At 42.8% G+C, this 27,958-nt stretch overlaps 2 protein-coding genes across 2 annotated transcripts; both read right to left on the bottom strand.

Annotated features, from left to right (window-relative positions):
- Positions 1-2,116: 2,116 nt before the first annotated feature.
- On the bottom strand, positions 2,117-3,028 carry LOC127032586 (olfactory receptor 10A7-like; the record flags this gene model as incomplete). Its single annotated transcript, XM_050919875.1, has 1 exon — positions 2,117-3,028. A coding segment is annotated over exon 1 (912 nt), but the record flags the coding sequence as incomplete, so codon positions are not given.
- A 20,133-nt stretch (positions 3,029-23,161) lies between these two features.
- Positions 23,162-24,094, bottom strand: LOC127032551 (olfactory receptor 1009-like). Its single transcript, XM_050919852.1, has one exon. It carries the CDS (start codon positions 24,092-24,094, stop codon positions 23,162-23,164), a length of 933 nt encoding a protein of 310 aa, XP_050775809.1.
- Between the last annotated feature and the right edge of the window lie 3,864 nt (positions 24,095-27,958).

The following is a 27,958-nucleotide window of genomic DNA, read 5'->3' on the forward strand; positions in this document are numbered from 1 at the left end:
CAAAGCACTCCAGCAACTATAGACATGTAAATACAAAAATAAAAAAACAATAACTCCTATTGTTTTTATGATCTCTGTACTCACAACTTGGAAACAGAAGATTAGAAAGCAGGAAATAGAAATCACTTCTCATAGCCGAGAGAGCATACAGGCAGAAGACCAAGAACAAAGGACTCACACACAAAAAACCCTCCACCCAGATTTGAAAAAGTCTTGTTTCCTGATTGGTCCTCTGATCAGGTGCTTCAGATACTTATTTCCAGGTGAAAGAGACATTAACCCTTAGCTATCTGTTTATGACAGCATCAATTCAACAGGCACACAAGGATAAGTATGGACTCCTTGTGTGAGTCAGTGTGCAAGATCATATCTCCATGACTGGTCCATAATTATATATATATACCGACAAAGTTCATTCTATACCTTGGTGGGTCCTGTGCTTATTGGTGGATTTGCTCACCTCACATATTCACCCTGTTGGTCAGGAAACAGCCCAGAGACTTCCCCTCTGGTAGAAGTCACAGTCCAGCTCAATTCCTCCTGGTTTTGATCAGAAGTTGGGAGGTTTGGGAGGAACCCGGGCCCGCCCTCTACTCCAGGTTCCAGCCCAGGGCCCTGTGGACTGGAACTGTCTAGAGTATCTCCTGGTACAGTTGTACGACAGCTACAACTCCCTGGGCTACTTCCCCATGGCCTCCTCCCAACGCCTTCTTTGTCCTCACCACAGAGCCTTCCTCCTGATGTCTGATAATGCTTGTATTTCTCAGTCCTCCACCAGTATGCCTACTCACTCTCAGCTTCTTGCACGCCTCTTGCTCCCAGTTCCTCGCTTGCTCGCATGCACTTCCTCTCCTCTGGCTCCCTTTGGCTTGACTGGAGAGAGCCCTTTTAAAGAATCAGAGGGGCCTTAATTAGAGTCAGGTGCTTAACAGCCTCACCTGACTCTTAGCAGGTTAATTGGAGTCAGGTGTTCTCACTGGCCTGGAGCAGCCCCTACTCTGGTCACTCACGGAATAGAAAAATGCTTATTCAGTGGCCTGTATATCTCTCTTCTACTACTCTGCTGTTCCCAACTGGCCTGGGTCTATCACACTACACTGGGGCTTAGGTCGGCTTAACCATGTCTTTCAAGGAGGTGCACGCAGCAGCCGGAGAGTCCTAGTGAGTTAGACCCAAAGGTCAGCTTGCAGGAAGGTCTCAAAACATTTTCTTCCATTTGAATGTCCCCAGACCTTGTAACTGGATTTTTCACTGTGGAACCATTGCCACTGAAAACTGAAGTGAGGAGATAGTCATTGTAATGTCATCTCTAGCTTACATGAATGTAAATTGTGAAGACATAAATTTTGGGGGAATAGCAAGATTGTACAAAACCCACATGTAAAGAAAGTTTGTACAAGAATAAAATAAAACATAAAAAGACATGTTATAGCTTTCGAAATATTTAATGGAGCTCTTTCAAAAATAGTATTAGCTTGCTTTTCAGAGTTTTGCCTAAACAAAATGACCAGAATACAAAAGACAACCCAACGAAACTGCTCTGCCTTAAATTGTTAAAAAATCCAAGGTGCAGTAAAAAACCCCAAAACACATAATTGAATGGTTTATTATTGTGTGTATATGTATATAAATATAACAGACAAAAGTCACAGCTCGAGTTAAACTCAAGTTGGGCCTTGAGCTAACGTTGCAGTTAGGGGTATGTCTGCACTGCAATCACGTGATGTTACTGCAGCTCGCATAGACACACCTGAGTCAGCTTTAATCCAGCTAGCTCAGGTACCGGAGCAATGGAGCTGCAGCAGCCTGTGCTTAAGCCTGGGCTGTAGCAGCTCACTCGGAATCCTGTGAACTTACTTGCTTGGCTAGTCTCAGCTGAAGCATGTGCTGCCGCAGCTTTAATGCTCCAGTACTTGGTAGCTGGAATAAAGCTTGCTGGGGCCTGTCTACACCTGCTGAAATTACACCTCATGATTGCAGGTTAGACTGACTCAAAAACAAGCCTGTAAATTCATCCCCACATGTGCAAATTTAATGAGACAGGTATGGAAAAATGATGAGAATGGCTTAAAAATCATGAGATATTAATTTACATATTTACTGGCATTTTTTTCCTCACAGCCTCTTTCACCTCTTTGTTTCTCAGGCTGTATATGAAGGGATTGGTCATAGGAGTCAGAATTGTGTAGAAGACAGAGAACACTTTGTTGAGGTCTCTGAGTGTGTTGGTTTTTGGTAGCAGATACACAATGATCAGGGTCCCATAGAAAATTGTCACCACAATGAGGTGAGAGGAGCAGGTAGAAAATGCCTTTTGCCTCCCGGTAGTGGAAGGGATTCTCAAGATGGTGGAGATGATACACAGGTAGGATGTCCCAGTTAAAGCAAATGGGGGCAGGGTGAATAAAGCACACAGAATGGTAATTAAAAGCTCCATCTGGTAGATGTCGTTGCGGTAGAGATTTATTATTTGTGTAAATTCACAGAAAAAATGATCAATTTCATTTGAGCCACAGAAAGTTAATTGTAACATCATAAGAGTTACTATGGAATTAGCTAGCAACGCACTTATCCAAGACCCAGCTGCTAGCTGGAGGCAGAAACTGCCATTCATAAGGGTTGCATAATGCAGTGGTTTGCATATCGCTAGGTATCGATCATAAGACATCACTGCCAGGAGATAACACTCGGTGCCTGCAAGGAAGCCAACAAAGTAACATTGTGTGATGCAGCCACCAACAGAAATGGTCCTGTCCCCAGTCAGGAAACTGGCCAGCATCCTGGGCAGGATGATCGAGGTGTAACAGGTCTCCAAGCAAGACAAGTTCCCCAGGAAGAAGTACATGGGGGTGTGAAGGTGCTGATCAGCCACAACTAACACAATAATGAGGATGTTTCCGCACATGGTCACAATGTAAATCACAAGGAACAGCAGAAAGAGAAGGATCTGCAGGTCAGGGACAGTCCCAAATCCCAGGAGGATGAATTCTGTGAGGGAAGTTTGATTTGCCTGTTCTGGGTCTGCCATGGCAGTCATGAACCATCCTCTACAAGAGAACAAGAGTGGCATTTATTAAATGTCAATATCACATTATCAATTTAAATACATTAATGTTCAAATGCTCCCTCTCCTTCAGGTCACCCACACAAATACTGGGCTGAGCACACAGACTAGGGGCTCGGAGTCATATGATGGAGTCTTATGACATCTGAGAGTGAATGAGAAAAACTGAGACACAAACTCGCTGCTAAGGCAAGCTCATATTTGTGTAAAAACTCTATTTTTTTTCTGATTGGCAACAGAATAAGCTTTGCTTCCTTCATTCTGCTCCCAAGAGCTGATACTAGTGGTGTGTAGTGGGAAAACCAGATCACTAGGAGACAGAGCTGTATCTAGGGATTTTTGATCACGAGGCAAGGGGCAGGGGCAGTACTTTTGGCTTTTTGGCGGCAGGTTCTTCTCGGAGGAATTGTGCCATTCTTTGGCAGCAATTCGGTGGCACGTCCTTCCCTCAAAGAGAGGCTAGGGGACCCGTTACCAAATTTCTGCTGAAGAGCCGAACGTGCCGCCCCTCTCCCTTGCCGATGACCTATGACAATTTGACGGTGGGTCCCTCAGTCCCTCTCGGAGGGAAGGACTTGCCACCAAATTGCTGCCAAAGGAGAGACTTTCTCCACCCCTCACCTTCCACGTCCGAGGCAAGTGCCACACTCACCTTGCCCTCGTTATATTACTGTCAGGAGGAGTCTGGAAAATGAACATGTAGGCACTGGATTCCCTGAATTCTTGAAGCCTCTTTTGGGCTGGTAAAACAACCCACAATTTTGCTGACTGTGATCGGCTTGGTTTGGACTTCAGAAGCTTTCATTATCCCGAAACAGAAACCAACTCAGGATGTGTGAGGTTGAGCCAGTCCAAACCCTCACATCCTAAGCCTTTTCAGGTGGTTATCATTTGATTTCATTTGTGTTAGACTATATAGATCTGTTTTTATTCTGCTTTATGATCATCGCATATTAACTTTTGAATTTCTCCAACAAGGGATATTGTTGATTCAGACTGCTTAGTGACATTCTGAAAATTGAATTATCTTCTCGGTATTGATTACATAGACTCTGAATACAGGGATGAGGCAATGACCGCTGGGGTTACGGTCTAGAGGGTGAGGGATTTAGGGACCTGAAGTTGGGGGTTTGGATGAGGGCATCTCAAAGAGTTTTTCTCTGCCTAGAGCATCACATAGGGTATTATCTGGGCCTAATTTTAGTGGAAATCAGGCATCTGGAAGCATCTCACCTCCCCATCATCATTGCAGTCATCAGCCAGAGAGTCATTTAGAGAGGAAATTCCTAGTCTCTTTATATGGTCAAACACTCAATTTGGATAATTAAAACCTATTACTGGGGATAATCTGGATAAGAGATAATAATGCAATACATAAACTGGGATTCTAGCTGAAGCCCACACCTTGGCTAGAGCACTCAGTTGGATACCGATTGAAAATTTTCTGATGGAAATGTTGATTTATCAAAATCAAAACTTTCTATTGGGATGTGACATTTTCAGTGACATTTACTTTTACAGATACATCAACATTATAAAATAAATTAAAAAGAAAACACTATAAAAATTACAATATACATTATAAAAATACAACTATAAACATATAATTAAAATATAAAATAGAATAAAATAAAAAGTTAAATATAATAAAAATAAAAAACCAAATATTTTAAAAAATTGAACATTTAAAAAATTAAAAATTAAAAAAACTATATGAAAGTGAATAAAATAGATTAAAAAAAGAAACAGTCATAACTGAAGTGAAATATGCTAGGAGAGAGTCAAGTATCAGTTAGTCTCTGATTATGTGAGCAAGAACAATCATGGTAAATATCTGAGAGAGAGAATGCTTGGTCCCACCTCAGAGGTCAGGCCCACCCCATCTAAGATCCCATCTCCAACTGTGGCTATCCCTGAAGCTTCAGAGGAAGGAGACCAAAAAAATCCCCCAAAACAAAAACCCTCCCAGAATACATTCCCACAGGATGTAAACCCTGATCCATGAGCTTTAGGAACCTAAGACATAAACCAAAAATGAAGCCCAGGGCTGCTAAGCCGTGCCCCTCAACTTCTCAGGAAATGCAATCATACAGTTGCACTCATAAATTTATCCAGCTCTCTCTTAAAACTAATTAAGTTGTGTGTCCCTACAGCTCCTGTTGGAAGGTCGGTCCAGAATCTCACCCCTCTGTTGGTGAGAAACCTTCTTCTAATTTCCAGCCTGAATTTTTTCATAGCCAGTGTCATGGTATAATTCCCCACTCTGAACCTTAGCGTCCAAAAGATGAGGTACCAGCATGAATTACTCTAAGCTCAATTACCAGCTTAGTTCTTGTAGCGCTGCCACCAACCAGGAATTCCAGTGCCTGGTACACTCTGGTCCCCACAAAACCTTGCCCGGGGACCCTCAAGACCCAGACCCTCTGGATCTTAACACAAGGAAAGTAAACCCTTTCCCCCCACTGTTGCCTCTTCCAGGCTTCCCCTCCCTGGGTTACCCTGGAAGATCACTGTGATTCAAACTCCTTGAATCTTTAAACAGAGAGGAAAATCCACCTTCCCCCCTTCTTCTCTCTCCCCCTCCCAGACTCTCCCTAAGAGAGAAAGTAATCCTAACACAGAGAGAAATTGACCTTTCTCTCCCCCCTTCCCTCCTTTCTCCCCACCAATTCCCTTGTGGATCCAGACCCAGTCCCCTGGGGTCTCAGCAGAATAAAAAAAAAATCAAGTTCTTAAACAAGAAAAGCTTTTAATTAAAGAAAGAAAAAACAGTAAAAATTATCTTTGTAAATTTAAGATGGAATATGTTACAGGGTCTTTCAGCTATAGACACTGGGAATACCCTCCCAGCCTAAGTATACAAGTAGAAATTAAAATCCTTTCAGCAAAATATCAAATTGAACTCCTTCCAGCCAAATACACATTTGCAAATAAAGAAAACAAACATAAGCCTACCTCGCCTTATCTACCTAGTACTCACTATTCTGGACATATAAGAGACTGTATCAAAGAGATTGGAGAGAAACCTGGTTGCACGTCTGGTCGCTCGGAGCCCCCAGAGTGAACAATAACCAAGCTCTAACAGCACAGACAAAAACTTCCCTCCCTCAAGATTTGAAAGTATCCTGTCCCCTGATTGGTCCTCTGGTCAGGTGACAGCCAGGCTCACTGATCTTGTTAACCCTTTACAGGCAAAAGAGATATAAAGTACTTCTGTTCTATTAACTCTTACTTATCTGTTTACAACAGCTAGTTATATAAATTTGTTTTTGTCCAACAAGGAGAGGGAATTAGGAAGAGGAACTCCACCATAACTTTTATCCCAGTGATTATGGTGCTCATCTCAGATATGGGAGACCTCTATTTCAAGTGTCTGATGAGGAGAAATGATTGAAATTGCTCGGATTATTCAATAAAAAGAAATGAGTGTGCCTGGAAAACATTTTCTAGTCACAGTGACATACTTCTGAAAAGAGCCCATTAGAAAATTAGTGGGACATCTGTTTCTAAGTCATTTAAACTCCTTTGAAAATTTGACTGAATGGGACTTTAGCTCTTTGTTCTGCACATCTGAAAGTAAAGTTCCAGATATATACAAGAGTCTATCCTGCCCTCATGAAAGTGAGTGGCTATTTTGACATCAATTGTTAATAGAAATGGGAATGAAGCCAATCTTGTCTCCAATATTCAATCTATGTTTGTCCTCATAGGACCCTATAGAGAAACTAAACCTTTCCTCCATTATCAGCCCATGAGACAAATATCTAAGCAAAGAGATGGAACTTGTACCAGAACCTAGCTTTCAACAGAGGCAGATTCTGTGCAAAGGAACATTTCTGAATGGAGACAGGTAAATAGCTGGGTCTCTCAAGGATCAGAACTAGAGCCAGTGTTGTTTAACATATTAATAAACAATGTAAGAAAAGGAGTAAACAGTGAAGTTGAAAAATTTACAAACTATACAAAATTATTCAAGATAATTAAATCCAAAGCAGACTAAGAAGAGTTACAAAAGGGATCTCAAAAAACTAGTAAGTGAGCAAGAAAATGGCAGATGAAATTCAATGCTGATAAATGAAAGTAAAGCACATCGGAAAACATAATCCCAGCTATAGACACAAAATGATGGGTCTAAATTAGCTGTTACCATTCAAGAAAGATCTTGGAGTCACCGTGGATAGTTCTCTGTAAGATCTGCTCAATGTGCAGCAGCAGTCAAGAAAATTGACAGAATGTTAGGCACCATTAGGAAAGGGACAGATGAGAAGACAGACAATATCATAATGCCACTATATAAATTCATGGTACACCTACACCATGAATACTGCGTGCAGTTCTAGTCACCCCATCTCAAAAACAATATATCCGAATTGGAAAAAGTACAGAGAAGGGCAACAAAAAATATTATGGGTATGGAACAGATTCCATATGAGGAGAGATTAAAAAGACTGGGACTGTTTGGCTTGGAAAAGAGAGGAGTAAGAGGGGATATGAAATCATGAATGGTTTGGAGAAAGTGAATAAGATAGTGTTATTTACATCTTCACAAAATACATGAACCAGGAGTCATCCGCTGAAATTAATAGGCAGCAGGTTTAATGCAAACGAAAGGAAGTATTTCTTCACACAATGCACAGACAAGCTGTAGATCTTGTTTCCAGGGGAGGTTGTGAAGGCCAAAAGTATAACTGGGTACAAAAAAAAATACATAATTGCATGGAGGATAGGTCCATCAATAGCTATTAGCCAAGATAGTCAGGGACTCAGTCCCACTCTTGGGGAGTCCATAAACCTCTGGCAGCTAGAAGCTGGAACTGGACAACCGAGGATAGATCACTCAACAAATTGCTCTATTCTGTTCAGTCCTTCTAAAACATCTGACACCGGCCACTGATGGAGGACAGGATATTGGATATAAGGACCATTGGTCTGACCAAGTAGGGCAATACTTATATTCTTATTAAAACGAAGTGTCTTCTCCAAAGAATGCCCTACTCCTAACTTCCCCATAAAACACACACAAACTCTCCAAAAAAAGAAACTACAGCTAACATGCACCAAATGAACTTCTTTTTCTCAGTGCTGTCTTCAGAAATAGAGAGAGAGAGAGATGAGTGATTCCAGTAGTAGCTGGGGTCCCAGCCACAAGTTCTGTGTTGCAACTCATTCAGTGTGAGCATGCAGTGGAGTTGTAGCTGTCTCTGTCCCAGGATATTCGCGAGACAAGGGAGGGGTGAGATAATACCTTTTATTGGACCAACTTCAGTTGGTGAGAGAGAACTCTTTCTGGCTCAAAAACTTGTCTCTCTCACCAACCGAAGCTGGTCCAATAAAAAATATTAAGTCATCTACCTTGCCTCTGTGTGAGCAGATTGCTGCATCCAGGCAGAAATCAATTGGACCGGTTTGAGAGACTCACCCTTAGATAAGATTGGGGGGGAAGAATCTGGTCATATGTAAAGGAAAGGATAAAATAAGATTAAAAAGGAATAAAAATATTCATCAACTCACCTGCCTTTTAAATGGGGATCATAAAAATGGTGAGATCCTTCTGATCTGTGGTTTTCTCTTTCTGTTGTCTTTGTTTATTTACCTTCTTCCTGATTTGTCTGTCTAGTCTTTCTATCTGCCTCTGCAAAACACCATGTCAGGATATTAACTCTTCTCTGCTCCACTCCCAGGGATAACCCTATCATAACCTTAGTCCCAGATTTGGACCTTAGCGTCCAAAATATGGGGGTTAGCATGAAAAACCTCCAAGCTTAGTTACCAGCTTGGACCTGGTACCTGCTGCCACCACCCAAAAAATTAGAGTGTTTTGGGGCACTCTGGTCCCCCTGAAAAACCTTCCCTGGGGACCCCAAGACCCAAATCCCTTGAGTCTCACAACAAAGGGAAATAATCCTTTTTCCCTTCCCCCCTCCAGGTGCTCCTGGAGAGATACACAGACACAAGCTCTGTGAAACTACACAGAGACTCCCCCCTCTCTGTTCCCAATCCTGGAAACAAAAAGTACTTTCCTATTCCCCCAGAGGGAATGCAAAATCAGGCTAGCAATCCAACACACAGATCTCCCCGATTTCTTCCTCCCACCAATTCCCTGGTGAGTACAGACTCAATTTCCCTGAAGTAAAGAAAACTTCAACAGGTCTTAAAAGAAAGCTTTATATAAAAAGAAAGAAAAATACATACAAATGTGCTCTCTGTATTAAGATGATACAACACAGGGTCAATTGCTTAAAAGAATATTGAATAAACAGCCTTATTCAAAAAGAAGACAAATCAAAGCACTCCAGCACTTATATTCATGCAAATACCAAAGAAAGAAAACCATAGAACTTACTATCTGATCTCTTTGTCCTTACACTTAGAAACAGAAAATTAGAAAGTAGAACTACTTCTCCAAAGCTCAGAGAAAGCAGGCAGGCAGACAAAAGACTTAGACACAAACTCCCTCCACCCAGAGTTGAAAAAAATCCGGTTTCCTGATTGGTCCTCTGGTCAGGTGCTTCAGGTGGAAGAGACATTAACCCTTAGCTATCTGTTTATGACACGCCCCCCAAATTGCAGACAGTGGGGAAGCTCACTGGCGGCGATTTCCTTCTAGAACTTTAAAATAAACAGATTAATACAACACATGCACCTTTACATATACCCCTAAGTATATAACTAACAGACTTCTACATTTTAAGAACACTTTTTAACTACTGAATTCTGGGAAACTCTCACGGGAGAGTGCATCAGCTACTTTGTTAGAAGCTCCTGTGATGTGCTGAATTTCAAAATCAAAAATCTTGGAGAGCTAAACTCCAACGAAGAAGTTTCTTGTTGTTCCCCTTGGCAGTATGAAGCCACTTTAGTGCAGCATGGTCAGTTTGTAGTTGGAACCGCCGTCCCCAAACATATGGGCGTAGCTTTTCCAGGGCGTACACAATGGCATAGCATTCCTTTTCACTGACTGACCAGTGACTTTCCCTCTCAGACAGTTTCTTGCTGAGAAACACGACAGGATGGAAGTTGTGATCTGTTGCTTCCTGCATGAGCACTGCTCCTATACCACGCTCAGATGCATCTGTGGTTACTAGGAATGGCTTGTCAAAGTCCGGGGCCCTGAGCACAGGGTCAGACATGAGCGTCGCCTTAAGCTGGGTAAAGGCCTTTTGACACTCATCAGTCCACTTAACGGCATTTGGCTGGGTCTTTTTGGTCAGGTCGGTCAATGGGGCAGCGATTTGGCTGTAGTGTGGTACAAATCGCCTGTAGTATCCGGCCAAGCCTAAGAAGGATTGGACCTGCTTCTTTGACTTTGGGACAGGCCACTTTTGGATAGCATCCACCTTGGCCTGTAGGGGGTTTATGGTTCCTCGACCCACCTGGTGCCCCAGGTAAGTCACTCTGTTTTGGCCTATTTGACACTTTTTGGCCTTAACAGTTAGTCCGGCCTGCCTGATGCGCTCAAAGACCTTTTCCAGGTGTAGTAGGTGTTCGGGCCAGGAGTCTGAAAAAATGGCCACATCATCGAGGTAGGCAACTGCAAATTCTCCCAGTCCAGCTAGTATACCATCTACCAGCCTCTGGAAGGTGGCGGGTGCATTTCGAAGGCCGAAAGGAAGGACATTGAATTCATACAACCCCGCATGGGTGACGAATGCTGACCTCTCCTTGGCAGGTTCATCTAGCGGTACTTGCCAGTACCCCTTGGTTTAAGTCTATTGTAGAGATGAACTGGGCACGTCCCAACTTCTCCAATAGCTCATCGGTACGTGGCATTGGATAGTTGTCCGGACGAGTTACAGCATTTAGCTTATGGTAGTCCACGCAAAAGCGTATTTCCCCATCTGGTTTGGGTACCAGAACCACTGGAGATGCCCATGCACTGGTAGATGAGCGGATTATACCCATCTGTAGCATGTTCTGGATCTCCCGTTCTATAGCAGCTTGGGCATGAGGAGACACTCGGTAGGGTGGGGTTCTGATTGGGTGAGCATTACCTGTATCAATGGAGTGGTATGCCCGTTCAGTCCGTCCTGGGGTGGCTGAGAACAATGGGGGCGAAGCTAGTGCACAGCTCCTTGATTTGTTGCCGCTGCAGACGTTCTAGGGGTGGTTGAGAGGTTCAACCTCTTCCACGCCACCGTCTTTTTTCCCGTCGTAGTAGACACCGTCAGGCCACTCAGCATCATCTTCCTGGACTGTAAACTGACAAACCTGTAAGTCTCTGGAATAGAAAGGCTTGAGAGAATTAACATGGTACACTTTAGGCTTTAGTGAGGAATTGGGAAATGCTATGAGGTAGTTTACAGCTCCCAGGCGCTCTTGGACCGTGAATGGGCCCTTCCCATGATGCTTCCATCTTATGGGCCTGTTGCGCCTTCAAGACCATAACCTGGTCTCCTACCTTGAAGGAACGTTCTCTGGCATGTCTGTCATACCAGGCCTTTTGCTCTTCCTGAGCATTCTTTAGGTTCTCTCTAGCAAGGGCTAAAGAGTGTCGGAGGGTGCTTTGTAGGTTGCTTACAAAGTCCAGAATGTTAGTTCCTGGAGAAGGCGTAAACCCCTCCCATTGCTGCTTCACCAACTGTAATGGCCCCTTAACCTCGTGACCATACACAAGTTCAAATGGTGAAAACCCTAAACTGGGATGTGGTACAGCCCTGTAGGCAAACAGCAACTGCTGCAACACTAGGTCCCAATTATTGGAGAATTCGTTGATGAATTTTCGTATCATGGCCCCCAAAGTTCCATTGAACCTTTCCACCAGGCCATTGGTTTGATGGTGGTATGGGGTGGCAACCAAGTGATTCACCCCATGAGTTTCCCACAGTTTTTCCATGGTTCCTGCCAGGAAATTAGACCCTGAATCTGTAAGGATGTCGCAGGGCCAGCCTACCCTGGCAAAGATGTCTGTTAAGGCCAGGCACACAGTGTTAGCCCTGGTGTTGCCTAGAGCTACTGCTTCTGGCCATCGGGTAGCAAAGTCCACTAAAGTCAGTACGTACTGCTTTCCTCTGGGCGTCTTTTTTGGGAAAGGACCCAGAATATCCACAGCTACTCGCTGAAATGGGACCTCAATTATGGGGAGTGGCTGGAGAGGGGCCTTGACCTGGTCTTGAGGCTTTCCCACTCTTTGGCATACCTCACAAGACCGGACATACTTGGCAACATCCTTGCCCATCCCCTCCCAGTGGAAGGACTTCCCCAACCGGTCCTTGGTTCTGTTCACCCCAGCATGGCCACTGGGATGATCATGGGCTAAGCTTAAGAGCTTCCCCCGGTACTTAGTTGGAACCACCAACTGTTTTTGCGGCTGCCATTCTTCCCGGTGTCCACCAGAAAGAATTTCCTTGTATAAAAGTCCTTGGTCTATAACAAACCGGGATCGATTAGAAGAGCTGAGAGGCGGTGGGGTGCTCCGTGCCGCCGCCCAAGCTTTCTGAAGGCTGTCATCCGCTTCCTGCTCAGTCTGGAACTGTTCCCTTGAGGCTGGGGTCACCAGTTCTTCCTCAGACTGTGGACTTGGGCTTGGTCCCTGTGGAAGCGATGTAGGTGATGGGGTTGTTTCCGTTGCTGGTGAACCGCTCTCCGCTGGTGCACCTGAGGGTATTTCAGGCTCTGGCCGAGCCTTTTGGGTATGACTGTCTTTTGCTTCTGCCAGTTCTGGCTCGCTGGCGCTCACTGGCTGTGAGTTTGAAGATGGGGTTGCAATCTCTGGTGCTGGTTGCTGTTCCAGTTCCGGCCTGGGACTGGAGGTGCTGTGGCTGTTTCAGTGGTTGGCATGGAATCCGGGTCCACTACCTCTGTCTGGGTCTCTGGTAACACAGACGGGGCCTCTGTGGACGGCTCAGGAACAGGAATGGGTCTGGAAGCTTGCCTGGTTTGGCTACGTGTAACCATTCCCACTCTCTTGGCCCGCCTCACCTGGTTGGCCAAGTCTTCCCCCAGTAGCATGGGGATAGGATAATTGTCATAGACTGCAAAAGTCCACATTCCTGACCAGCCTTTGTACTGGACAGGCAGTTGAGCTGTAGGCAAGTCTACAGCTTGTGACATGAAGGGGTAAATTGTAACTTTGGCCTTTGGGTTGATGAATTTGGGGTCAACGAAGGATTGGTGGATAGCTGACACTTGTGCCCCCGTGTCTCTCCACGCAGTAACCTTCTTTCCGCCCACTCTCAAATTTTCCTTTCGCTCCAAGGGTATTTGATAAGCATCCGGGCCTGGGGATCTTTGGTGTGATGGTTGTGTAATGAATTGCACTCGCATGGTGTTCTTTGGACAGTTGGCCTTGATATGTCCCAGTTCATTACACTTAAAGCATCTTCCATCTGATGGGTCACTGGGCCGAGGTGAGTTACTGGAGACTGGTGAGGTTGAAGGGTAGGGTATCTGTGGCTTTACTTGGGTGGTATGTGGGGTCTTTGGCTGTCCTCGGTTGTAGGGTTTATGGTCTGTGTGCCCCCTGGGGTAATCGTTCCCCTTGACAGTAGCTTTCTTGCTTTCTGCCAGTTCCATCCATTTGGCTCCAATCTCCACCGCCTCAGCGATATCTTTGGGATTTCCATCTTGTATGTACCGTGTGATGTCTTCAGGAACACCATCCAAGAACTGCTCCATTTGTATGAGGAGGTGCAGTTCTTCCAAGGTTTGAATGTTGTTTCCTGTTATCCAGGCCTCATAGTTTTTTTGCAATGTAGTGGGCGTGTTTGGGAAATGACACCTCTGGTTTCCACTTTTGGGTTCTGAAAACGCCGATGGGCATGATCTGGGGTTATCCCCATTCTGTATCTGGCCTTGGTTTGAAAAAAGTTTATAGTCATTCATTTGCTGCTTAGGCATTTCAGCTGCCACCTCTGCTAAAAGGTCCACTGAGCTGTGACCTCACTTCTACCATGTACTGGTCTTCGGGAATGCTGTACCCAAGACAGGCTCTTTTCAAAATTTTCCAAGAAGGCCTCGGTGTCATCACCTGCCTTGTAGGTGGGAAATTTCCTGTGCTGTGGAGCAATAATTGGCGCCGGGTTGTTAGGGTTGGCTGGCACATGCAGCCCAGCTTTTGCCAACTCCAGTTCATGTTTTCCTCTGTTTTTCCTTCTCTTCATTCTCTTTTTGTTGTTTTTCCATTTCTTTTTGTTGTTTTTTCCATTTCTCGGTGGTGGGCCGCCTCCTCTTCTTCTTGCTTCCTTCTGTGGGCCAACTCTTCTTCTGCTTGTTTCCTTCGGTAGGCTACACTCTTCTTCTTCTAGTTTTCTTTTGTGTGCTGCCTCTTGGGCTGCCTGTTCTCTTTGGAAGGCTGCCAGTTTCATGCTTTCTTCCTTTCTTTCATCTCCATCTGTCGCCTGTGTTCAGCTTCTTTGATTTGTTCTTCGGCGTCAATTTTTGCCTTAGAAGTCATGGTTCCTGTTTTCTTGTGTTGGGGTGCCCTCCGGTGTTTATCTTCTGAACTGCAGGTTCTGTTGCCTCCTGAAGTCTGCCTAGCAACAGTGCTTTTTTCCTTTTCTCTCTCTAGCTAATGTTCAATGAAAGGAAACCAGAAAAACCACTTTATTTGCATGCATATAAGTGCTGGTACTTGCCTCCTAATGGGAGGGCTATTGCATGACAAAAGACCCTTAACAGTCTGGTAATGGCTTCTCGCTTAACATGCAAGCCACAAACTGCCAGAGAGAGCAGAAAAAAAAATATTCTCTTTGGTTCCCTTTTAAAACCAACTGTTTCTCTCTCTGCTAAAAAGCCCTTAGCAGAGAAAAGAAAAATAGAATATTCCTACTGGCTTCTGGATTCTGTCTATATCCCACCAGCTGCACACCATATCATAACCTTAGTCCCAGATTTGGACCTTAGCGTCCAAAATATGGGGGTTAGCATGAAAAACCTCCAAGCTTAGTTACCAGCTTGGACCTGGTACCTGCTGCCACCACCCAAAAAATTAGAGTGTTTTGGGGCACTCTGGTCCCCCTGAAAAACCTTCCCTGGGGACCCCAAGACCCAAAATCCCTTGAGTCTCACAACAAAGGGAAATAATCCTTTTTCCTTCCCCCCTCCAGGTGCTCCTGGAGAGATACACAGACACAAGCTCTGTGAAACTACACAGAGACTCCCCCTCTCTGTTCCCAATCCTGGAAACAAAAAGTACTTTCCTATTCCCCCAGAGGGAAGCAAAAATCAGGCTAGCCAATCCACACACAGATCTCCCGATTTCTTCCTCCCACCAATTCCCTGGTGAGTACAGACTCAATTTCCCTGAAGTAAAGAAAACTTCAACAGGTCTTTAAAAGAAAGCTTTATATAAAAAGAAAGAAAAAATACATACAAATGTGCTCTCTGTATTAAGATGATACAACACAGGGTCAATTGCCTTAAAAGAATATTAGAATAAACAGCCTTATTTCAAAAAGAAGACAAATCACAGCACTCCAGCACTTATATTCATGCAAATACCAAAGAAAGAAAAACCATAGAACTTACTATCTGATCTCTTTGTCCTTACACTTAGAAACAGAAAATTAGGAAAGTAGAACTACTTTCTCCAAAGCTCAGAGAAAGCAGGCAGGCAGACAAAAGACTCAGACACAAACTCCCTCCACCCAGAGTTGAAAAAATTCCGGTTTCCTGATTGGTCCTCTGGTCAGGTGCTTCAGGTGGAAGAGACATTAACCCTTAGCTATCTGTTTATGACAAACCCTACCTTGTCAGATGTAACTGTCTGGAGTAAAGAGCCTTTCCTCATCTGACTCCAAGACTAAGAACTGATTTTCGAGAATTATTTAAATGCTGTCTTGTTCCGTTGGGACAAGATCCCTGCAGACTCCTCTCTGAAACAAGCTACCTGTAACACTGAGCTGGGCCAGTCCTTAAGCAGCAGACAGTACTGAGGCTTGGATTGCTAAATGAACCTAATGGATTTAGGTATCCAATCTCAGTGACAGGTTTGGATTTTAAAAGTGCCCTAGGAGCTAGACCCCCAAACAGCAAACCATTTAATCTCTCATACGCTCCATTGACGATGCTAGCCATAATGTGAATGGAGCAAATAGACTGCATAGCATGTTGGGGAAAAAGTAGGAGATGAGAGTAAGGGGTGGGGGGAAACAAAAACAAACAAACAAACAAGACCTCCTAAGCAGTATTCCTTGACCCTGTGCTATTTGTAAATTTGACACCTATTCACCAAATATTTTCATGCACAGAAAAAGAAAGTCTAATTTGACAATCCAGCATATGGAAGCACCCCCAATACCTTTAAGCTATTGATTGGGGTACTTGGATGTGGGGAAAACTCATTCGCTTCTCACCTCTGCCTGCTATGGAGAAGAGCTTTGAGGTTAGGGCTCCCATTTCTCAACAAACTGCTCTAATCTCTGGGCTATAAGGTATTTTAGGGTAGGGCTTTCTCAGGCTCTCCTGATGAAGCTGTTCACATTGTAGAAATCAGCAGCACATCGGCAACAGCAGATACTAGATACATCAGTAGAATGCAGCCATGGTGGCATGTAGAATGGATTTCCATCTTAGATTCATGCTTGCAAGTTTTCTTGCTTCCACAAAAGTTAGTATGGGAGGATTTAGGTTTCTTAAATTCCTCAAAATTGCATCTTCCAATCTTATTCACAGTCACCCTTATGCTCTTCTTCCTTTGACCTCAGATTAATAAGCCTTCAGTAAAGAAGTGTACCTTCTTCTGCACATTGGACATGACCCCACCATTGCAGCCATCTTCTTCCCAAATGATGCAAGACTGCAACTAGCTGGGATCATCTAACTATGTCCTCTTTTGTGACAAAATCAAACTGTGACACTCTGTACTTTGAGGGAGTGCTCTGTAATCCCCACCTTTATCATTTGTATCTAGTTGTGATATTTCATATAAGGCTTGCCATTTAAGGTATCATGGAAAAGGTTATGATTGCTGAAACCCATTGTTCTACTTAAATAAGTATATTTTGAGTGCATATGAAGTTATGAGATTGTGCTCTATGGTTGTCATTGAAATATGCTGTAAATTTGGGAGTCACCCAGATGCTAGTTTCCCCAGAGACAACAACAAGGGAGGTGACCAAGTGCCCAGGGGTGTGTGAATTTGGCCATCAACAACTATTGTGCAGCAAGGGAGATACAATTCAATGACTTATCAGCACAGGACCACACCTGTGACTCAGCAATGCCCCAGCCATGTCTGGACTTTTTTTTCCCAAGTACATGGACTAAGAGTACAAAATAGAACATAGGACGAAGCATGATGCTCCCTTTTCCTCTCCCTCGCACCTATGCTGAAGGCAACGAGAATGCTGGAGCTGAGGAGACTGGTCCCAGGCCTAATAGGGAAGGCCAGTGTATCAAAGACTATAACCAACCTGTAATATCCAGTGCGACAAGAAAAACTGTCTAAATTCTCCACCTTATTAGACTTGGGCAATATCTAGTTCAAGCAGTGTGCTTATCTTTTATTTTCTTCTGGTAACTTCTCTGATTTTTTGTCTATCACTTATAGTCTACCTTTTGTAGGCAAACTTATTTTTATGTTTATCCTTACCAGTGAGTTTGTCTGAAGTGTTTGGCAAATCTTCTCAGGTTACAAAGGCTGGTGCATGGCCACTTTCCCCTGAAGTGGCAAACTAATTAATAAATTTGCATTGCTCAAGAAGGAATCTTGACCAATGCAAGACAGTATATTCCTGAGGTACAAGGCTGGGAGCAGGGCAGGATTTGGCTGGTGCCTTTCTCTGTGTGTATTGTAAGTGGCTATGTGAGCATTTATGCAATCTAGCTGGACATGGGGCTCCACATGCTGCTGGAATGAGTGATAACAGCACCTGGAGTGGTTGGATGCCTTTCACTAGCAGAGCACTGTGAGATACAACTCAGGCTAGTGAATTCAGGGGGCACAGTGGTCCCATAGTCCCAGGTTGCAGCCCAGGGATCCCATCCCACAAACCAACAGATGTTAAAAATCTGCTGTATTTTTGACACTGAAAACTGTCTAGTTTCCTCCTCAGGTATTGTTAATGGTTATATTTCTGCTCCATATAACAGAATTGCCATGGCTACTACATTGAACACTCATGTCTTAGCTGTCACATAGACATTCTGCCACCCAGACTGAGGCATTTGAAGATGCTGAAATGACACTGATGCAAGACTGATCATACATGTGACTCCTTCAGCTATAGAACCTACTGCTGCCAACCCGCTACCCAGATAGATACAACTTTTAACCCATTCAAAACCATTGACATGTACACGCACAGCGTCAGGCCATTCATTTCCATTTTATAGGAGGCATTCATGGCTTTGGTTTTATCATCATAGTTTGTTATTTTTCTCAACTATTGGTCAGTAGTCCCCCCCAAGTAAGGCAATACCAACTTCATATTCAAGATCTACTCAAGATGAATCTCTAAATAATACAGCTCCTACCTGGGCCTCAATCAGTCTGTGACACTCTGTGTCTTAAAGCAGGACCTTGCCCCCTCATAGTCACACTGCCATACACTTATAATATATTTTGTACAAAGTAGATCATGTAAGGTAGTAATGGAAAAGTTACAATCTATCAAGTATGATCATTCTTTGTGTATTCATGTATTATCTTTGTATCTACAGTTATGAATATTAAGTAGGTATGAGTATTTCAGATGTTTGCTACTGGGGGTGACACCCACCAGGTATTTACATCTTGTCTGGCCAACACATTGTGAACGGACTATTCAAGTTAATGGGCCATTACTGAACACTTAACTCTCACAATGGACCATAGAAGAAACCTGTCCCAGCATGAGGGGCCTTCCTGTAAACTTTCAAGCTGAAGTATGGGTGATAGCTGCTATTGTGGAGTCATCAAAGTATGTAAGGGCATGTGACTCGCTCATGTGACCCTGACTCCATCTTGTAAAGTGTATTTTTTCACAAACTCGGCTGGGGGCTGTGTTAGAAACTGTAAAACTCCACCCACTGGAGGAAGCTATAAAAGAAGGAGGGTGACATCAGGACTTGTTCTCTCTCCCACCACAACTCAACACCTGAAGGAACATCTGGAAAGCAAAGACTCTGAACTGGGGAGAGGGTCCCAGGCTGAAAGGATTTCTAGCTTGCATACTAAAGAACTTTTTGTATGAGCTATCAGGGTGAGACATTGCTTGATTCAAATCTTGTTCAGTTATTAGAACCCAGACTGCAATTTTATTGTATTTCTTAAACTAACTTTGATCTACACACTTACTATTTGTAATCACTTAAATCTATCTTTTGCAGTTAGTAAACTTACTTTTATGTTTATTCTTACTAGTGAGTTTGTCTGAAATGTTTGGTAAGTCTACTCAGGTTGCAAAGGCTGTCCATGTCCACTCCCCTTAAAGAAGCGTCAGATCAATTAATACAATTGTATTGTTCGAGACGTGATCTTGAGCAGTGCAAGACAGTATATCCCTGAGGTACAAGGCTGGGCGGATCTGCTTGGTGCCTTTCTCTCTGAGATTTCATGAGTGGCTCTGAGAGCATTCATGCAACCTAGCTGAGTGTGGGACTTCACATGCTGCTGGACTGAGTGATAACAGCACCTGGAGAGAGGTTTGCTGATTGTCAGTAGCAGAGCATTTTGAGACACACCTCAGGCTGATGAATTCAGGGGGCACAGCAGTTCCACAGTCTCAGGTTGCACCCCATCACATCATCCAATATCTATTATAACATTAAATACTCTAAAGCATACCTGAAAGCATAACTGATGCATGCCTGATTCTACAGAATGCCAGTCTGCAATACAACTGTTGACCCTCACACAAATCAATGTACCATGGCACTGTTCCTCTGTGTAGCACACTGGTGAAGCCGTATCCACAGCACCGATTGATGCAGTAAGTCAAACCCAGGTGTAAATTCTAAAACCCAATGGTACCATCCTTTGGTCTCTGAAGTAGTTTTTCAGTAACATTTTCTCTTTTTCTACTACTGTGATGTTTTAGTACTATACAATGGAAAGGATATTTCACCCCAAAGGGGTCTGTCTGGGCTGTAGGGGAAGAGGCTCTTTCCAATACTTGCCTAACACTTTACACTTCATGTGTGTCTACACAGTCAGCTAGGGGTGTGATTCCCAGCTCACGCAAACATATTCACGGTAGGTCTCATTGAGGCAGCTGACTCAAAATAGTAATGTAGCTGCTGTAGAATAGGATGTGGCATATATTGGCATGGTCTAGGCGTGCCAAATACCTATGCATTGAGATCAGGCAGGTTTTCATTCAGTGAAACTAGTCTGTGCCTCCACTCACTGCTGTCTATGATACTACTGCTACACTCTTAATTTTGGAATGCTAGCTCCAGGAACTGGGAATCCCACCTCTAGCTCATAGTGTAGACACAGCCTTAATGGACATTAAGAGTCAATGTGTTCAAGGCTGTAGCCTTCTGTACTTGGGGAGTGCTGGAACAGTTTGAGCAGGCTGGATCACATTGGGGGAACCATACACAGACACACAGGAGAATCTGAACAGGCCAAGTGAATGCAAATCAGACAGATTCTGTCCCTGTAATTTAAGAGCAAAGCCAAACTAATTTAGCTTCTAGTGAAGTATGAGATTAAGTATGTGTGTGGGGTTCTTGTAGGAGCTGTCCAACAAGTACCAAAGGGTTTTCTCTGGTTTCCAGTTCATTACATCTCAGCTCAGACCAAGGTAATCACCTGACTCTGAGTCATTGATTTCTCCAGTTTGGCTCTTTAAGGAGACCTTGACTAGGTAATCAGCCAGACAATGGCTATCTGCTCATACTGTAGCTTCTAAAGAGATGGAGTCTAGGTGGGTCATTTGCATAATCTTCACCCCCACAAATTTCTTTGAAAATCCACTTCTCATGTATTATCCCAAAAAGTCCTTTGAAGTCCCCAATATCTCCAAGCAATTGCCTTCCTTTTAAAGAAGCGCCACACAATCCTGTAACACTACACAAATATTTGTATTTTTAATACAATAAACTCCAAAGAGATGAAATATAATTCAATCAGGTTTGTCTAGGATGTTACAGGACCTTGTCATATCTGTCACAAGGCCTCTCTTGCAATATAGTGTCTGAACGTCTTGCTGCGCTTACTCAACTCCCATCTTTTTGCAGTCTTACTCCCATCTATATGGGTTTGACTGTTCACGTCCTTCTTTTCCATTCCAGTCTGTCTTGAATTCTATTCCTTGGAAACTCTGCAGCTAATTGTATCTTTTAGTATGACATCCATTCATCTTGTTCTGGGTCTGGGAATGGTTGGGTCATTACACTAATTGAATCTATTTCCCCATGTTAAGTTCTCCTCACACCTTCTATGGGTGAACTCAATTATTACTTCAAAGGGTTTTTTTGCTCCTACTGATGATAGCTCATCTCAGTTGATTGGCCTCTTACAGTTGGCATGGCTACTTCCACCTTTTCATGTTCTCCGTATGTATAAATATCTTCTTTCTGTGTGTTCCATTCTATGCATCTGAAGAAATAGACTGTAGCCCACGAAAGCTTATGCTCAAATAAATGTGTTAGTCTCTAAGGTGCCACATGTATTCCTGTTCTTTTTAAAGATCTGAAAGTAGTTTCTGTGTATTAATTTGGATCCATAGACAGACCAAAGTGTCCTTATAACTCAGGCAATGTCGCACATTAAACTGTTTAAAATAAGGTTCAGAGTTTGGTATGCAGAGGCTTCACTCTTCTTAGTACCTTGGCAAATATACCATTAAAAATCCCATTTTATAAACTTTTTTAAAGATACAGACAAGGCAGCAAAACAAGTAAAGCATTTGAAATGTAAAATATTAAATCAGGCTTTCATTTTAACTTCCCTGGTTCCCTTTTTCTTCTGTTGAAGACAATTTTTTTAAAGAATTAGATAAATTCATGTAGGATAGGTCTATCAATGGCTTTTAGTCCAGATGGCCAGAGAGGCAACCCTCTGCTCTGGATGTCTCTAAATCTCTGACTGCCAGGAACTGGGACTGGACAACAGGGGATGGATCACTCAATAATTGCCTGTTCTTTTCATTTTTCCCTCTGAAGAATCTGGCACTGGCCCCTGTCAGAAACCGGATACTGTGCAAGATGGACCATTGGTCTGATGGACCATGTGACCTGGGATGGTCTATCATTTGTTCCTGTGTCCTAACATCATGAAAGGTGATTCCCTAGCCAATGGCAGAGGATGAGGAGAAGGATGTGTTCTAAACCCCACCTCTGTCAGAGTTCAGTCCCCATGTCACCTGGAGCAAGACATCTCCTTCTGTTGAGAGGGCTCCCAGCTGAGAATCTTTTAACTGAACCTAAGGCATTTTTTAACAAAAAGGTGGGGTCTGGAAAGGAAGAAGGAATTAGAAGGAGGAGACCACTCAACTTTTATCCCAATGGTCAGGTTAATTACCTGGGATGTGGGAGGTCCCCGCTTCAAGTGCCTGATAAAGAGACAGGATTTAAACAGAGGATCTCTCCCCACCCATGCGAGTGCCCTAACCCTGAGGATATGGGACATTCTCATTGGGGTCTCTCTCTAACTCGCTTGTTCAAACCTAAGTTGCTTTGTGGATCTAGCTCTACCTGGGAAAAATACTATTAGTTCCACTAATTATTATAATTAATTATTGAAAAAAAATCCTTGAGATTTTAGTAGGGTAAAGTACAATAAGATAACTATTTAATGTCAGTTGTTTCAACAAATTAGTCATCATCCCCCCCCCCCCCCGCGGCTGAGAAATTAATAAATAAAGAGATTTTAATAAAATTGGCCAGATGCTCAGCTGGTATAAATTGGCCATAGCTCCCCTGAAGTCAGTGGGCCAGATTAAACAGATATGGAGAAAGGAGAGAGAGAGAGAAATATGTGAATGACTCTCTGGCCTGGTGCTCAGAGCACTCACTATGGATGTAGGAGACCCAAGGTCCAGGCCCCTGTGCTCCAGTGACTCTTGTACAACTTGTCCTGCTAACTTTAATGGAGCCACACTGATTTAGAGCAGCTGAGGTTGTCACAATGTGTCCATCAGTTACCTGACTTGAGAATGTCCCAAACACAAGTTAGCCATAGTTCTCTTCTCTTGGATTTAAAAAAAATTTAATTTAAGATCATCAGCACTACTTGAGAAACTTCAATTTCCTCAACGTTTTTCCTAGTGCTATTTTCACCTCCTTGTTTTTCAGGCTGTAGATGATGGGGTTTAACATGGGGGTCAAGATGCTGTATTGGATGGAGAATATTTCATCAAGAACCACAGAGGAGACTGAGCTGGGTTTTGTGTACTGGAAAAAGGCAGTCAGGTACCATAAACCAACCACAATAAGATGGGAGCTGCAGGTGGAGAAGGCTTTATGCCTGCCCTCCGCAGACCGTATCCTCAGGATGGTGGACACGATGTAAATGTAGGAGATCAGCGTGAGGAGGAAGGAGCTTGACCCAAATATCACAACAGAAGTAAGAAGCACCACTTGATTGGTGAGGGTGTCTGTGCAGGATCGTTGTAACAGAGGAGGGAGCTCACAGCTGAAATGGTTGATTTCATTGGACCCACAGAAACGCAGCTTGGAGGTAAAAACAGTGTTAAGCAAGGCATGGAAGAAGCCTATTGCCCATGCCCCACTCACCAGGTGAACACAGATCCCTTTGCTCATTCTCTCCATGTAACGCAATGGGTCACAGATGGCAGTGTAGCGGTCATAAGCCATGGCTGAGAGAATGAAAACTTCAGCACCAGCTGAGAGGAGGATGAAGAACATCTGGACAATGCAGCCATTGACAGAAATAGTTTTGTGCTCTGCTAGGAAGTTTGTCAGCATATTAGGTACTGTGACTGAGGAATAGCAGATATCAAGAAAGGATAAATGGAAGACAAAGAAGTACATAGGAGTGTGAAGGTGAGAATCAGCTCTTATCACCACCATGATCACTATGTTACTACCCAGAGTGATTAGATAAATAACTAAAAACACTGAGAAGAGGAAAATCTGCATCTGTGGGTCACTGGAAAGTTTCCGGAGAATAAATTCGGTCACTGTGGTTTGATTTTCCATTGATATTTATGTGGGAAAACTGTAACCTGTAAGACCAATAAATAAATAAATTTAATTTAACACAACATAAATGAACTAAAATGGCATGCAGACATTATCTGTTCAGTTGTATGAATGCAAAGAAAGCCCTATTCTATCCTGTACAATATATTTAATTAGATTTTAAGATTTTAAGATTTAGAGAAATAGACAGCAACGAACTGGTTGGAATTTGTTTGTTGTACAGAGACAAAATATGCCAGATAGGGGCCGAATTCCTCTTGCGTAACTGCCACTTTAAGCACCCAAATTGCAGAATCAGGCCCGACAGGTATTCACAAAATCCCTGCCAGGCTAGGACTAAGGGAAAGCTTGATACAGGCCTCACTTAGCGTCTCCTGTTGAATCTGTTCCACAGTGATTAAATAATTAAAGTCATTGAAGAAAGGAGACTTGATCTCCTGCATCCAGGGTGAGGGCCTTAACAAGCAGACTATAAAGTCCTTTGCTCACTTGGTGTCTCTCTGGCCTAATAACTCTTTCATCTGTCCCTCTAACATCAGCAGATACAGCTGTTTTCACTCCAGCAGGAGATCTGGCCCATTTACTGCAATGGACCTATGGCTGAGTCACGCCCACTGGGGATCTGGCCAATTCTATAAGTACCTCTTTGTCTAATACATTTTGTAATTTTTGTACAGCAGTGGTTTTTGGCCTTTTTTTCATTTGTGGACTCCTATAAAATTTGAATGGAGGTGCAGACCCCTTTGAAAATCTTAGATATGGTCTACATACCCCCAGGGATCTCCAGACCACAGGTTCAAAACCACTCTTGCAGAATATTTAATATCCGTAGTATATAATTGTATTCAATCCTATTATAATATTTAGGATTACTATAAAAATAAATAAATTAATAAACAAACCACAAGGACCTAGAAATACTGGTTTAGGACCCAGTATATTGTATAGACTGACAGCTCAAACAAATAGAGAGAATACAGGCAACCTGATAATTATTCTGAATGCCATAGAGGGGGCCTCTGAAGAGCTTAGCTGTATGACAGGCTCCTCCATTGGCAAGATGTATTGTGTGGAAGCAGGTAACCTCAGGTGGATATCATGCAGCTGTCCAAACTATCCAAGGAAACCAGAGATAGTTTTCAACAAAAGAGTGAAAAGGACTCAGTGCAAATCAAGACGTGATCTAAGGTTGGACTTTGGCAAAACCATAACAGAGAGCCTGGAGAAAAATGAATGCTCCAACACTGGAAGGAAAGAAAAATCAAGAAAATAATGACTGAACATATACTCACTGGACAACAGAGCTTAACTGCAAAGAGGAATATTTACAGAAATGGAGACTGAAAGCCTGAAAAGGGGGATGAGTCATGTTAACCTACCTGCAAACATTTTGGTAGAAACAAGAATACAGGATTAACAGAAACCACAAATGGAAGAGAAATGAGGACAAATATGAGTGTAGCAGCTCCCTAAGAAAGTACAGGAAATATGAAGGATGTATTGATTTATATTATATTATATTTAAAGAGCAGCACACAGCCTGGAGATGAAATATCAGCTGATTGAAAGGATGTGAGAGTTATGAAGGAACAATGTAAAGAGAAGCTCATCACTTAGTGTCATGGACTCAAAAGATTTCCCACAAAGTTCTTAGTATCAAGAGAAGAGTCACTTCAGAGACCTTAGAAGATTTTGATCTGATTAATGTTAAAAGCAGAGTAGGAAAAATAGAGAGCCAATAAGTGATGTGGGAGAGTTTCAGCAGTACTGGAAGGAAATCCGGTTTGAAGATGTACAATATAATCAGACAGCAGACTGGATTAAAAAAGTGAGAAAAAATTAGAAAGCCACAGCACAGAGAAATACACAAAGACCGAAGAAGGAAGAAGATGAAGTACCGAGAAGAATAAAAAATGGAAAGCCACCCAGACCAGATGGGTTGCATGGATTCTGGCTGAAATGTCTTACAACACAGATTGATTGTTTGCTTGAACAACTTAATAAATATCTGAAGAATAGATTTCCAAGATGGATAGTAACAGGGACAACAGTCCTGGTACCAAAACATTAAAAGGAGGAGGAGGAAGCGGCTGCAGTGATTCTATGAATTATAGACCAAAAACATGCATCCAATGAAGTCGGTACTCACCCACGAAAGTTCCTGCTCCAATACATCTGTTAGTCTATATGGTGCCACAGGACTCTTTGCTGCTTTTACAGATACAGACTAACATGGCTACACCTCTGATACCTGAGACCATAAATGGTTGGTTGACCAACTACATGGACATTTCTATCAACAAATCTGGCAAAGAAAATGTGGATAGAACTAGCTTGCAGTGGAATGCTGCCTCCTGAGCAAAAAGCTCAGTAAATACGAAAGGGACAAAAGACCAACTCAGAAAAAAGTTAGATGGTCTCATTCTTTGTTTTGTATCTTTTGTGATCCATGAATGTGGGACTCTCCACACAAGGAAAGTGTCCAAGGTTCATCCAAAAGTCTTCTCCTTTCTACAGCAATCTATGCTTAACTGGAACACTTGACTCTACCTAGAAGGGTATCTTCAATGAGGTCCAAATTAGAAGAGAAATATTTCAAGGGGATTCATTAGCACTAGTGCCATTTGTTGTAGCGATGCTGCAGCTGACATGGATGATTGTTGAGATAAACTGTGATTGTCATATCAGTAAAGATCAACAACCAGTTAATTTGTTAGACATGGGCAAGCTGAAACTACAGGAATAGTCACAAAAAGGAGCTTCAGAGATTGATAATGTGTGGGAAAGTTTGTTGAAGATATAAAGCTACAGGTTGGCTTTGCTAAGTGTGTGTCAGCATCTGTAAAGATGGCCAGAGTGGAACAATCTGAGGACATACAAGTTACAAGCAAAGAACTATCCATGATATCTCAGCCTGACCCCTACAAATATATTGGAAAGAGGGAAACTGTCAGAGCTACTACACAAGAAACAGAAAGAAAAAGTGAGGAAAGAATATTACAGATGTATAGGAAGTACTCTAAGGACAAAACTCAAGTCTTAAGAATTTGATCTGAGCCATTAATATGTGTGGGATGCCAATAGTACAGAACATTGTTGGAGTGATCAAGTGCAATCAAGAGGAGAAGAAAAAAATTGACATCCAAAGAAGACAACTGCTGGTGATGCCTAGTGTATTGCATAGCAATCAAGAATTGACTGAACATACATCCCATGATGTGATGAAGGAAAACTCTTCTATCTGTGAAAGAAGCTATTGATAATGAAGACTATAACATCAAAATATGAGGAGTCAACCTGAGTAAAGATCATCTAGTTACAATAAGAAGCCATGACTGAGCTGCATCCAAACCCACGAAATATGAAAGAAAGGAGAAAGCAAATTGCTGAAAAATAAATAAATAAAAGACTTGAAAGATTTACACAGAAAGCAATCCTTTGACAGTGGTCAATAGAGACTGAACCTATTGGTGACAGAAGATTAATAACTTAATGGCTTACAGAAGGATCTCTCAAAAAGAGAGACAGAGCCTCATTATGAGGGGACAACTAAAGTCGTTAAAGCTTTATTATGTAAGAAGTAAAATGTTCTGACAGAACTATTCCGCAAGACACAGAATATGTTGTAAAAAGGAAGAGATGGTGGAGCATGTGTTGAGCAACTGCTAGAGCCTATCTGGGAGAAAATATATGAACAGACACAGTGAGGTTACCAAGTGTCTGCACTGGAGACTGTATAAATCCATGCTTGCCACAAACAATGCGCTATTACTAACACTAAAGTGGAAGCGCTCTAGAGAATGAAGAGGGTAAGATTTATGGTATCTGGCAATTGTCACAGACCAAATGGTGTGGTCAAAC

Source organism: Gopherus flavomarginatus, chromosome 12, assembly GCF_025201925.1.
Source record: "Gopherus flavomarginatus isolate rGopFla2 chromosome 12, rGopFla2.mat.asm, whole genome shotgun sequence".
NCBI classification, from domain to species: Eukaryota; Metazoa; Chordata; order Testudines; family Testudinidae; genus Gopherus; species Gopherus flavomarginatus.

Coding starts and splice junctions, on each gene's coding strand:
- LOC127032551 (XM_050919852.1), bottom strand. CDS start 24,094: ATGGAAAATCAAACCACAGTGACCGAATTTATTCTCCGGAAACTTTCC.